Consider the following 13,068-nt stretch of genomic DNA (forward strand, 5'->3'; position numbering starts at 1 on the left):
AGGATGCCAGGCCTTCCGATGTCTCTTCAGGCGCTTCCTCGGGCATGTCATGGCTTGTTCTCTGGTTTGATCTCCTGCAGGATATTCTTGCAATGTGTATGACAAAATATACATATATACACCTATATACAGAGCGTGCGTTCCTGGGAAGGGTCATCTAGAGGATAAGTGATGTAAACTATCAGAGATCTTCCCCAAGTTAAGCAGAAAGACTCCCAAAAAGAGCTATGACAGCAGAGATCATGAAATAAAAGAAAAAAATATTATCCATTTCTAATGCAGAAACAATATTTGATTCCCATAATCTGGTATTGATTCCTTTGTAATGTTCTCTTTTTCCTCAATCCTAAGGTTCATTCTACATCCTTCCTATAAACTACTTACTTGATTAAAGACTACTCATATTGGGACCAAACCTTACTTGAAGTACTTTGCTGGATTGAAAACTTAGAAAACGTCAGTTATTTTAGCTCCAGTGATAGCTGTGATGTGAGTTTTTTGCCATAGTATCCCTGAGTTAACTACTGCAGTGCTTTGGGGTAGGGTGTTGTCAAGAAAGGAAATTTGACATGGAAATTGCATAGTGCCTCAAGTCAGGCTTCTCACCTTGTGTTCTAGAATGCAACTTATTTATTTGGACAACATTTCAATAATAATATTCTCACCGGTAGTAGAGTATGATTACATGATGTATGATACATCCTGGGTATGATTATTACTTGTAGAAAGTGATATAAAGCATCAGAAAAGAAGGGGCTGTGATCTTTTACTGATAAAATAACATTATGAAAAACACAAACAGTTGCATTTGTTCCCTTTTAGTTTATCATCTCAAGGGCCTGACAGCTGTCATGTTTGATATCTTACAAAGGATCCTACTTGTAAAATTCAAAATATTACCAGTTAGCAGGTTTAGTGACTAGTTATTCAAACTTGTAATATCTTTGGCATATTTGAAATAGAACAGCATATTCGGTAAGTAATGACGGTACAGGAAGAATTTATTTTTATATTTTGTATACAATATGCTTTAAAGAAAATACTTCATAATGAAAGCATATGTATCATATTTCTTTCCGTTACGTGCTTGCAATATGAAGCTTGGCTGGGTCTCCTGTAGTTTTAATGCATTGTCTGTACTGTAAGTGTGATACATAGTGCTTTTACATACATAGTTTGACCACGTTTAAGAATGGTTTTTATGTAGTTTTCCCCTGTATAGGATTAGTTACAGGCAACAGCCAGTATGGCAGAACAGACCTTGTAAATTATAGCAAGAATTTGAATGTCTAGTCCATTACAGCTGTAGAAAACCAGTCCCATTTGTTTTATATTAACAATATGGATATTCATCCTTCATATGCTTTATAGTACTGTTAGAAGGTAACACTGATGTAATAAAATACTACTACCATTTCCTGGTAGTAGTAGTAGTATATTTCCATGTTAGACTTTTCTGACTGTTTCCCTGTGTTGCATATTCCTTTCTTTTTCAGGAGCTAGTGTAGTTTTATCAGCATTCATTATAAGAAGTTGTTGAGAATGGGATTATGATGGCCGTAGGTAATCAGGCCCCTTCCTAACTTTTGTTATGTTGTTGCGTTCCATTGCAAAGAAGTAAAATAGTCTGCAAAACCTGAGGAGACAGCAAGTAGGGTTAGAGCAAGGATGGTGGTGTATTTCCATATCATTTTGCTTCTCAAGCAAGAAATGGAAATATTTTTTTTAAACTTTAACAGTTGATTATGCTAGTCAGAATTCTTCTGTATTCTTGTGTTTGATAATCCTTGTCTTAATAATTGAGTCTCTAGAATCAAAACTGATAGAATGAGATGCTAATATGTCTGGTTTGACTTATAGTCTCAGTCTCTAGGTGCAGACTATGACAAGTGTACACATTGGTTAAAGATAGTGCTGTGCTACAAGGGTGAAAAACCTGATTTCTAACAAATGTATACCGCACAGAGTCTGCAGCCATTAATGTTTATGGAAGAATGAGGGAGGAAGGAAAGACGAATATTTTAATGAATATGGTAGGGTACAGGAGAAAAAATAATCTTGAATTTGAAGTACTAAATAGGAAAAGAGATTCCAAACAACTGAAATAATTGTTTAATATTGCTCTCAAGACATTCAGTCATTTAATTTTTCTCTACGCTTACATTTTATAGTTGTATCTCTTTTGGTTATGGTTTTAGAAGACAACAAAGTACCATTTGATTTGTGTAGCTGAAACTTTCAGCTTTTCCAGTTCCTTCTCCACTCTCTCTAAACCCTCTTGCTGCTATCTTGATTTTTAATACATATGGGAATTTGGTATTTAGACCTTCCTTTGTGTCTAGGATACTAAAGAACAAACATTCTCTATTCTGCATTAGGGTTTTCCTGGTGACTTTGGAGACAGAGGTCCCCCAGGGCCAGATGGGAATCCTGTAAGTATCATGTTATGTTTATATGATAAAATGCATAATGCTCAGTATTAACTTCCCTCCCAAGCAGAAAGGTTTATGCTTGAAAAGCAAGATACTGAAGTTCACAGAGAAATACTGGACTGATTCTATGTGGAAAGTGCAAGATACTTCTGTAATAAGTAGTTCTTTTGAAAGAGAGAGAAAAGAACCTGATAGCTACCAAGAGCATGCACCTCCCAGAGAATCAGATATCTTACTAACCTCATTGCATTACTAATGAGTGTTTTTGTCTTCCAAAATTCTTGTATTAAATAAGATTTTGTATTGCTAATTAAATGATTATTCTAGGGTCACCTTAGCAATTGGGAGTTTGCCTTTGTGCCAAAGCTGCAGCTTTCATATGTTTCTGGACTTGATGGTTGATTTTGTCCTTTGAATTGCTACTGAATACAATTATGTCATTTTTGGATATAAGTATGTCATTTACTGTGTTATAATCAGTATGATAACAGCTTTGTCCTTGGCAGTGTGTGCAGGCTTAAAGTGGTATTCCAACTGCAGCACTGTCAAGTTATTTTACTGGCCACTCTCAAAGGAGCTTGCTGGCACACTGCATTTGTAGGGAAACCCTGGCAGCAGACTCAAAACTCAAGTTTCAGTTGATATGAGAAACCAGTGAAAAAGCTTTGGGCCAGACAAACAGCCAGTCAGGGCTGTGCAAAAGAGAGCTGATTTAAATCAACTCTTATTGCTGGATGCTGCTTTGGAAACTCCAATCAGTTTATCTTTAAAAGCTGTTCTTATGTGGACCAGCATCAGTAAATGGGCAAGGGTTCTTGCTGATGGCCTGCCTTTTCCTATTAGGAATTTATTTTAGAAATTTTGCTGCTGCAGTATGCCAGCTTTTTAGAACAGTGTGAAAAAAAGTATTTTATGTTTCTGGTCACTGAGGCAAAATTCCCCTTATGAGAATGTCAGGCAATGGCAACACAGAGAGCACTCTGAGGGGCTGTGTGACCTGCTGCTTGCCAACATACGAAGAGGTGAGTTCTTCCCTCCCTCCTCCTACTCCGAAGTCTTCCTCTTTTCCTGATAGGGCAGAGATGTCTTTTCACAAGATCAGAGGAGGAATAGTACTTTAACAGAAATAAACTCAGAAATACTGGATCCAAGAGTAGACTTCCCTATTACCAAGAAGCCTGTTGGAACAAAAATATTTGCAGACAAGTTCCTTCTAATTTGTCAAGACAACTGATTTTGCTGCTGTCTTAAGCAAGCAGCAATACTTCTCCCACTACTCCCCCCAGACTCTCCCTGCAGGGCTTGTTCAGGCAAGAGGACAGAGTTGCAGCTGCAGGTGCTGCCGTGCTGACGGACTTGGCTGCTCTATTTTCTGCACTGTTGAGAATTTTGGCCTGAGTTGAGATAAACTTGAGCACAACGCAGATGGTAGCAGAGCACTACTAAATTTCTTATTAAAGAAAATGCAAATGTATAGTTTATATCAAGAAATATTTTGCCATCAAGAGAGTATTTTCCAAAGGTCTTTCAACACACTGAGCTGCTGTTCCATTTATGTTTTAAAGGAATCTATGCAAACTCTCCTGGTTTTTGCTCTTTTCCCACCCCAAAATTTTTTCTTCTTTCCACTTGAAATATCAAGGTTAAAAAAAAATGTATATTCCTTGGTAACGCAGGAATAATTTCATGATACAAATACCGTGTGATCTAATTTTGCAGTCAGACATTTTATACAATGAAAATCTGTCATTTCTTGGACCCCTCTATATAAATCCCAAATTACTTTCTTTTCAGATCACTAAGATTGAGTAAACATTTATTAAAATCTAAAATTTGTTGCCTTTGTAGGGAATTGTTGGTGGTGTTGGTCCTCCTGGATTTCCAGGACTAAGAGTGAGTACATTGCTTATTATAATTTTGGTGTGGCTTCATTAGAACTTCTGTCCTTTGTATTTGTGAAATAATAAAAATAAATACAATAATCCACATATTCTGACAGTTGTTTAAACAGATTGGATTAGATCATCATTAGTGATGATTGAAATTGCAGTATGAAATTAGTATAGTATTGCTGGTTATGAAGCACTTCTATATTTGGTTCGATTTTTGTGTCCTTATTTCTAATCTGATGTGTCTGTGTATTTTATTTGAAATAACCACATTTTTCAAGTTTCTATTCCTAAATGCAGTATTACTTTTTGAAAGAGTGCAATGCTTTCAGGCATCCTTTTTTAAGGATGTCCACAGCCCTCATTCATTCCCGTACATGGTTTCCAAACTTCATGCAAAATAACTTTTTTGAATGTAGTTTCACATTTAGGTTTCTGGTATATTTTTTAAAGAATGTTGGGCTGCCCATTGTGAATTTTCAAACTGCATTTACATAAATTCAGTTGCACAAGAGAAAATCTGTTACATGAATATGTTGCAGAGGAAGTGAGACTGACTGATACTCTTGTACCCTGTAGAATTACTTCATTATTCAAGTACTTCCACTGTTTACTGGTAGAGAACCTGGGTTTGATTTTCAGTGTTGGCTCAGTCAAGGCCAGCTACCCTGCATCATTCGTAGTTTGTAACACAAGAGCAAATAGCGTGTTTATACACAGGTTAAGAAAGCCATGGTTGTGTCTAAGGTAGATTGTTGTTTTCCTTTGGTCAGCTTTATTTATAACTTGAGAAACACTCTTGATAAGTTTGTTAGTTTACATTAATGATCATCTAACTTCACCTTTTGAAGTATGACAGCTCAGCTGTCATCACTATCTTCTTAATGACAATTAAAACAAAAAAATATTGCTATTAAGAAATCTCTTCCTACTTGATCAGGATTGTTATGGCATTGCTGTGATGAAGGTGCACAAGCTTGGTGAAGGAACCACTGTGGCTTCCAGTCTTTATCATGCAGACATGATTTGTTGCAATCTTGCCAGCTGACATATTTGAGCCAGTTGACCTATTCATGAAATTAGAAGTTGCACTCTTGAGAATTTGCTTTGAATTATAGTTTGCTTTTCTTTCTTACACGGTGTTCTTTGGAATTTTATCTGAAGGATTTTGATAATTATTTTTTATAATGAATATAATTATTTTTTATAATGAATTGAAATTTTTTTTGAAACCTATCATATATTGCTTCTGCAAAGATGCTGTTATTGATTATTTTGTCTTAAGCTTAGTTATCAGCTTATCCCTTTCTAAAATTCATGAGCACAAATATATACAACGTCAAAGCTCTACTTACCATATTGCTGAGTTGCAGTCATTTATACTGCAATTGAGTGTCAATATTTTTCTGCAAAATAAATTATAGTCAATCACCAGCCGAAGTCTTAGCCGTTTGTAAGCTTCAAAAAAATATAACCATAATGAAACCAAAAAAAAAGGACATATTTAGGTTTTGACCAGCATGAAGTCAGTACACATTCTGCCATGTGAATGGCCTGCCAGCTCCCATTTATATATGGGCACCACCTTGCTCTGTTCTGCCTATGTAAAAGCACTGATTATGTGCTATCCTGCTTTACGAAACTTGTACTCGAAAGACAAGAGGTAAATAACAGGAACAGACATATTTTTCTTTATCACATGTAATTACTAAGCTAGTTGTTCTTGTTTGTAGTTTTTGAGTTTTGCAGTGTGACAGTTTGGAAAAGCACTTTGCAGGGCACGTGCTCATGTTCACATCTTTTGTTGGAATTAGTTTGACACACCCCATACCATGAAGTGCTGGGAACTTTACATCATCTGATGCTGCTCCATTTGACCGCAAGGAATTAAGGGTCTTTGATGGAGCAGAGAGCATCTTTGATTCTTACACCTGTGCTTGTAGCTGAGCTGTACATATCTGCACTGGAAAACAGACATTTTAAGAGGTAGAAATGATTTTGCAAATGAACTATTTTCAACAGAGTTTATTGCTTGAGATGACAAATGTGTGAATAAGAATATGTACAGACACGTACTTACGAAGTGCAAATACAGCTCAGTAAGATAGGGTCATCGTGTATTCTTCTGACAGTTTAATAGATCTTATGGATATCTTGGAGTGTTTTTAAAGATATTCTCTTTCACTGAGCCAAAACATGTTAGAAATGCTGCTCAGCAGGAGTTAACTCTGTGTTTGCTTACTGATATGGTAAGATTTTGCAGCTGAGGAAAATAGTGCAGCAGTATTTGTTACAGATTTGTGAACAGCTTTGGAAGTTTCCAAGGCATCAGAAAGTCTGACTGGAATTTTGAACTAAGATTAGAACACAGCTGAGGAGGATTTCATTATTAATGGCATGATTCCTGTGTGGACAAGTGTACAGACACGATTGGCAAAATGTGCTATTATGCACCATCTGTTGGAGACTCTGTACTACATCATATAACTGCTCTGATGCCCAGTGTCTCTGTCAGGAAGATGATTGGAAGAGCTTTACTTTGTTGCAGAGGTTCTTTATAAGGGACCATAGTCCCTTGCAGAATTTCACCAAGAGCCCTGAGATTAGCATCACCACAGATGGTTTGTATGGTGCAGCCCTGTTCCCATATTGTGCTTTCTCTCCAAATGGGTTTGTGCACCCTGGCCTCTGATTTCTTGTGTTCCTTGTTCAGGCAATATGCCAGTTCTCAGTCTCTCAAGATTTGCTCAGCCATGAGTATTGGTATGACAACAGCTTTGAGAGAATTTGCAAGCACAGTTATTAGTGGTAGCCTTTCTTTAAAAATGACTTTTTCCTCTTTAAAAAAAATCCTAATATTAGGAAGCATTGATTTTTGTATTTTTTTTCTTTCCAAGTATTCTGTCCTTTTTTGGGAGGCTAAAAAAATACCTTGCTTTTATTTCATTTGTTACATGGAAGTGGTGGACAAAGCATGCTTCATGTGGTTGAAGCAATTTGTTTCCTGACTGCTAGCCAGTTTCAACGAAACTGAACAATGTGTGCTACTATACAGCAAAGCTGTTGTAGGCAGAAGGCAGTTTCAAATACTTATACAACTCTTTCCTTATCAGTGATCTAAACTCTGTATCACATCTTCACATTCAAGTGAAGATATTTGTATTTTATTGATATTTATTGCTACGTTCCTGTGTAGCCAGAGGAATAAGGCCTTTTTCCCCCCCTCCTTCTTTTTCAGAGGCAGAATATGTATAAAGTAGGCTTCCCTGTCTATAGTACAGTTGTTTCATTCACAATCTTTCATTAATATAACTTGTGCAGTTGTGTTGATCATTTAAGATTCTTAATTTTTAAAATTCTGGTTCTTTTTTTTTTTTTTTTTTTGTCATGAAACTATAGATTAAATCCCAGAAAGGAAGTATGCAGGAAAGGTTCGAAGGTACATAAGAACAGAAGTTGCATGCTCATCAGATTTTATGTTAGCATTGTTTATATATTGGGAGAATCAAATCTTTTAGTTTTAACTTATAGAACTAACTGAGAGATGAAGAACCTCAGAAGTTGTCACAACTGAAAGTAGAATCATTACTTTAAGCCAAATTCAATATTTACTCCGTATTTTTTCCACGTAACCCTAAAAGTGATAGCCACTCACTGAATGCGTGGATGCAGTACAAGGAAGGCTTCCTAACCCTCCACTGCACAATGCACCACTGCTTACTCTCTGACACATCCTACAGGAAAAGAGGGACTTTCGGTTGCTGGTATTTCTGCTGATGTGGATGGGAACCATAAAGGGCTTATAATATGAATACTTTTCAACCAAGCTTTTAGCCTGAAAAAGGTTTAGTTTTCTCTTTGTGGTACAGAAAATGGTACAGTTATCGTTCTCTAAGTTGCTCCACTTTGTCAAATGTTTAATACAGCCACTTTTTTTGCTGTCCCATAGGGAGACGTGGGGCCAGCAGGACTGAGTGGACCATCAGGAATTCCAGGGCCCATGGTATGGCGCTGAACATTCCTGCAGCCAGGTCTCTATGCTGCCTTCCAAACGACAGGCATACACTGGATTTTTGTTTCCTTCATTTTAATAGGGTCTTCCAGGGAATATGGGACAGCCTGGAATGAAAGGTGATAAGGTGACTTAAATATTTCCATTATCTCAGAAATGTAGTTCTTTCAAACTTCTTTCATCATATCTTGAGTAAAATAACCTGCCTCACAATTTTTTCTGGTTCTGCTTTTGGTTTGTTATCTCTTTCAACTTTAATTTTTAAAAAGTACTTCAGACCCAGACCTGATACTTTAGACAAACTTTTGGACAAAGCATTTACTATGGAACATAAAAGAGTATTCTGTGCTATTGCCCATTTCATTGTCATTCACAGATCTCTGTTACTTTTCAGTGTTAAATTTGAATCATCTTTCTCCTTATCTAATTCTAAACCATAAATGTGTCTGTATAAAATGTGTTGTTTAGGGTGACCATGGCCTTGCAGGAGATCCAGGAGATCAGGGGTACCCTGGAGACAAGGTAACCTATGGTTGTGTTGGGTTTTTTGGGTTTTTGGTTTGTTTGTTTGTGGATTTGTTTTTGTTTTTTTAACAGAATTGTCCATTTTCAGCCTTTCGTTTGTTTGTTTCCAAGTCTTAAAATGTTATGTCAGCTTCATAGAAAAAAATGCATAATTGTTGTTACTGGGTGTCACTGAATTAACATTTATTTAAGAAACTCTAAAACTTAATTAAGGAAAGCAGTGAAAAAGGACAAGTAAAGGGCATGGGCAGAGTTCTGGCTTTTATCTGTTAAGAGATGCATCAAATAAGAAAATAACTGGTGTAACCCCAGACCTGCTAAGTGTTGCAAGGGGGGTTTTCCCTTGAACCTTGAGTTTCCTGTGCACCTCACCTGGGTCAGCTGTGGCTAGTAGCACATGTGGTCTGGCCTTCCTAGGCCATCCCCTGAAAACTCTTGTTGGGAGCCAAATGTTAGAAGTTATTTCTGATCCCACAGTTTTGTTGTTTGTTTGTTTGTTTTTTTGAACTGTTTTGGGCAGCGAAATGTAGCAATCTATTGTTTTCAGTGTAACACGACATGTTTTTGTTTGCATTTAATGGCTTGCTTTCTTTTTTTTTTCAGGGTGCTCCTGGTTCACCGGGACCTCCAGGAATCAGGGGAAAACCAGGACCCCAAGTAAGTTTAAATATAAATTTTTGCTCTCAATGTATCACTACTTGTAATTGTATTGGATACTACTTTGTATTTTATGTTCCTGCTGCATACAATCTTCTAGATTCTACCTACATCAAGAAGTACAAAGAAGAAGGTCTAAGCTGCTTTTGTGTGTCAGACAGTACTACGGAGTTCAATAGAGGTGTCTGATTTTAATATGGAAATGCTTATATGTTAGTCATTCTGTGATACTCAATTTGCTGGGAGAATACATGTCAGTAATGTTAGAAACAAATCCACTGACAGCTCTGGGAGCTTCCGAGACGACTGTTTGGGCTAGGTGAATTTGGAGAGAGCATAGGAAATCCTCTTAATAATGGCCAGTCATTTCTCACAGGAATGGGAGTAGTCATGAATTCAAGTATTTACTGATTGGTAGCAGCTTTAAAAACTCCTGTGTAGTGCTAGTGCTTCTGCTGGGATTGTAAATGTTGGGGCAGCAAGGGGTTACCTGGCTTTTTGTTCTTAGCACTGCTAACGGCCTCCTGTCTGTGGAGAATCGAAAGTCATTAGCTAATATTTTTAAAGAATAAATCACACCAGTCTCTTAGACTCTTAGACCATATATATATATATATACATATATATATATGTGAATATATATATGTATATATATATGTGAATTTGTGTATTTATTTTATTAAATCAATATTTATTATTAAATTAAATAATATTTTATATGTGTGTGTGTGTGTGTATGCTATATATATATGATTAATTTGTAATTTAACTCTGATTCAGCAAAATACTTACGGAAGTTTGTTTAACTTTCTATGGGGAAACTGGCCTGTTTGCAGTTAAAAATGAATATGTGCATTAAGCATTTTCCTGAGCAGCTATGATCAGTGTCTTGACTTCTATTAAACATAGAGACTTCAGTCTTGCAAATAACATTATGTTGAAATGTGTAGAATGCATTTACGTTAAAGTCACTTACATTAAAAACATTAAAAAAAAATGTTCAAGTCAAGCTTGAGTAACACCCAGCTATGGTGGCAGCAGCAAATGTTTAAAAATGTTGGAGAGAAGATATACCTTAAAATCATTATTACATTTGCAATGTGTCCAATTTTCCTGTTGAGCAAATTATAATATTAATAGTTTGCAATAATATTTGCAATGTTAATTTATTAACATTAATTTAATGTTAATCATAAAACAGCTATTAACTTTCTTAATCATAAATGACTGTTAAGCTATCGAGATAAGTTTATAAGCCATTCTCTATAACACTTATTTCCAACTTCTGAAAAATGCATGGTTCTTTATTAGGGAAACAGCTACATATTTCAAGTTTTGCTTCATGCAGCTACATGGACCAGCCCAAAGCTTCCACTTTTATTTGTCTAAAACTAATTGGCATTTTTCTTGTGACTTCAACAAGAACTACTACTCTTAGTTAGATGCAAAGAGAAGAAGGTATAGGTTTTTCCATTTAATTGAAAATTCATCTCACCACTCTCATGGATTTTTCCTAGATAAATGTTTTAAAAATCTTAAAACCTTCTGATGTTTTTTGTTTGTTTGTTTGTTTTAGATTTTTTTTGTTGCTGGTGGTTGTTTTTAAATAATCAAAAAATTGTTTCCCCTTTCTTAAGGGAAAAATTGGAGATCCTGGATCCCAAGGACCACTGGGTCCCCCAGGTCCTGAGGTAAGAAATTGCTTGATGAACTGAACGTTCTAAATTACTGAGATCTATGAAGCAAATGCATTTACCTCTAGGACTGTTGACTTAGCTGAATCAGAGAATACTTTTTACTCAATTGTTTCTAATGAATGTGATTTGCTCCATAAAGAAACAAAAAATCTACCTCTTATTCTTTTATACAAAATATTAGTTTATGCAATCCTTGATTAAAACAAGTAGCTCATTCACTGATATGATTAGGATTAGTACTTATCTGAATCAGTTTTAAGAGCTCACACCTTGAATGGGGCTCATGTGTTTCTTTGAACACTTGAGTTCTACAGCATGTTTACAAATGAGATTCTCCAAGCCTCACTGGTTATTTATCTCCTACCAAAAAACAAAACAAAACAAAGCAAAACACTTAATTTGGAAATAATGCAAAGAACAAGTACCAGTGACATAGGAAGCATTGCCAAGCACTTGAATTTGGACTTGAATTTGGCTCAGCAGCTACCTGAGAACTGGGTGTAATTCAGTATTACTGAATTGTATGGAGAAACTGATTCTGTCAGGAATTGTTCATTTGGATGCTTTTGGGCATTTATACCAGGGATATAACAAGGAAAAATGCTGTGGACTGTATAGGAGACAACATTTTCTTTTGCTCAGATGTGCGAAATTACTCCAGCCATTTTAAGGCGAATTAAATGCTTCATGTTAAGTAATTAAAATGTGAGCACCTCAGTATTTTCCTCTGGATGGCCATCTGCAAAATGGCTAAAGGTTTAAGACTACAAAGTGATGTCTCTCCTTGCTTTGGTAACACAACATTGATCTGTATAAGTAAAAGTTCTACCCGTCTCATGTGCAGACATAAAAACACAGTCACCATATTCTGATATAGAAAAAACAGCAGGGAGTTAAGACAGCAGTATATCAGGATCTTGAAAAACTCAGAAATTCCAGAAGTTCTATAAGTTGGTATTTCTTTTTCTTTTAGAACTCTGGATAGCATCTTACTTTCTCTATTACTTGCTCTTATAAAAATAAGCCAGCTTTTGTTGCTGGTGGCACAATAAGACTAATTAAGTACAGGTTTTCCTACAAGACAGTCCTGGTGTCATATTTCTAATCATGCTGCTTCTTCCAAAAACAGGCAACTACCAGGTCAATCCCAACAGGCTTTGCTCCTTCTCCCAGGTTCTTGGCTTTTTACATACTATATACAGTGAAGTGTGCAGTGGTCATTCCTGATGAAAATGAAATTAATCAAATTTTTAACAGGCTTCAGCATACTTTATTTATTGGTAAATTTTGTTCTACAAATCACAATGAATTATCCCTCAAGTATGGTGATAGTTTCCTTCAGATATGCTCTGAGTTATTATAAATGGGTTTCATCTGGAGCAGAGAGGGATTAGTCATTGTCTTCAATAGATCTTTGTTCATCTTTGCATTATTTTTATCTGAAGTTGTTAGCTTTTATTCTTTCAAGAAAATTCTCATATGGGATTCAGCTGCTTTGCTTCATGCAGAATGCAGTAACTTGTGAAGGAAAAAGATACATTTGAGTGTTTTCTAAATGAATCACTGGTTACTTTGAGTTGTTCATTTCAAAAGGGAAAACAAGCTTATTTTCAGTGCATGTTTTATCTTATCACATGATGTTCTGAGTTGTATAGACAATGTCATGAAAGCAGTAGTAACAGTCTTTTTTTTCACACTGTTATGCATTTGTCATTTTGGAGACTTTGCTTTTTCAGGCAGGTTTGTCTTGGGATACCCTCACCCTAGAAATGAAGGAATGTACAAATAAATCAAACTTGACTTGTGCTGCTTTCCCAGGGCAATGTATTTACTTGAGTTCTGAATCTGCCTAGAGG

At 36.0% G+C, this 13,068-nt stretch overlaps 1 protein-coding gene across 3 annotated transcripts in view; it reads left to right on the plus strand.

Annotated features, from left to right (window-relative positions):
* The window catches only part of COL24A1 (collagen type XXIV alpha 1 chain), a 120,750-nt gene that overhangs the window by 38,402 nt on the left and 69,280 nt on the right, over nt 1–13,068 (plus strand). For all 3 annotated transcript variants that reach the window (XM_019618662.2, XM_031554856.1, XM_031554857.1), the window contains exons 13-19: nt 2,379–2,432; nt 4,281–4,325; nt 8,271–8,324; nt 8,416–8,460; nt 8,802–8,855; nt 9,462–9,515; nt 11,153–11,206. In XM_019618662.2, the coding sequence (XP_019474207.2) occupies nt 2,379–2,432; nt 4,281–4,325; nt 8,271–8,324; nt 8,416–8,460; nt 8,802–8,855; nt 9,462–9,515; nt 11,153–11,206 (360 nt within the window). The remainder of the gene's footprint in view (nt 1–2,378; nt 2,433–4,280; nt 4,326–8,270; nt 8,325–8,415; nt 8,461–8,801; nt 8,856–9,461; nt 9,516–11,152; nt 11,207–13,068) is intronic.

Source organism: Meleagris gallopavo, chromosome 10 (genome assembly GCF_000146605.3).
Source record: "Meleagris gallopavo isolate NT-WF06-2002-E0010 breed Aviagen turkey brand Nicholas breeding stock chromosome 10, Turkey_5.1, whole genome shotgun sequence".
NCBI classification, from domain to species: domain Eukaryota; kingdom Metazoa; phylum Chordata; class Aves; order Galliformes; family Phasianidae; genus Meleagris; species Meleagris gallopavo.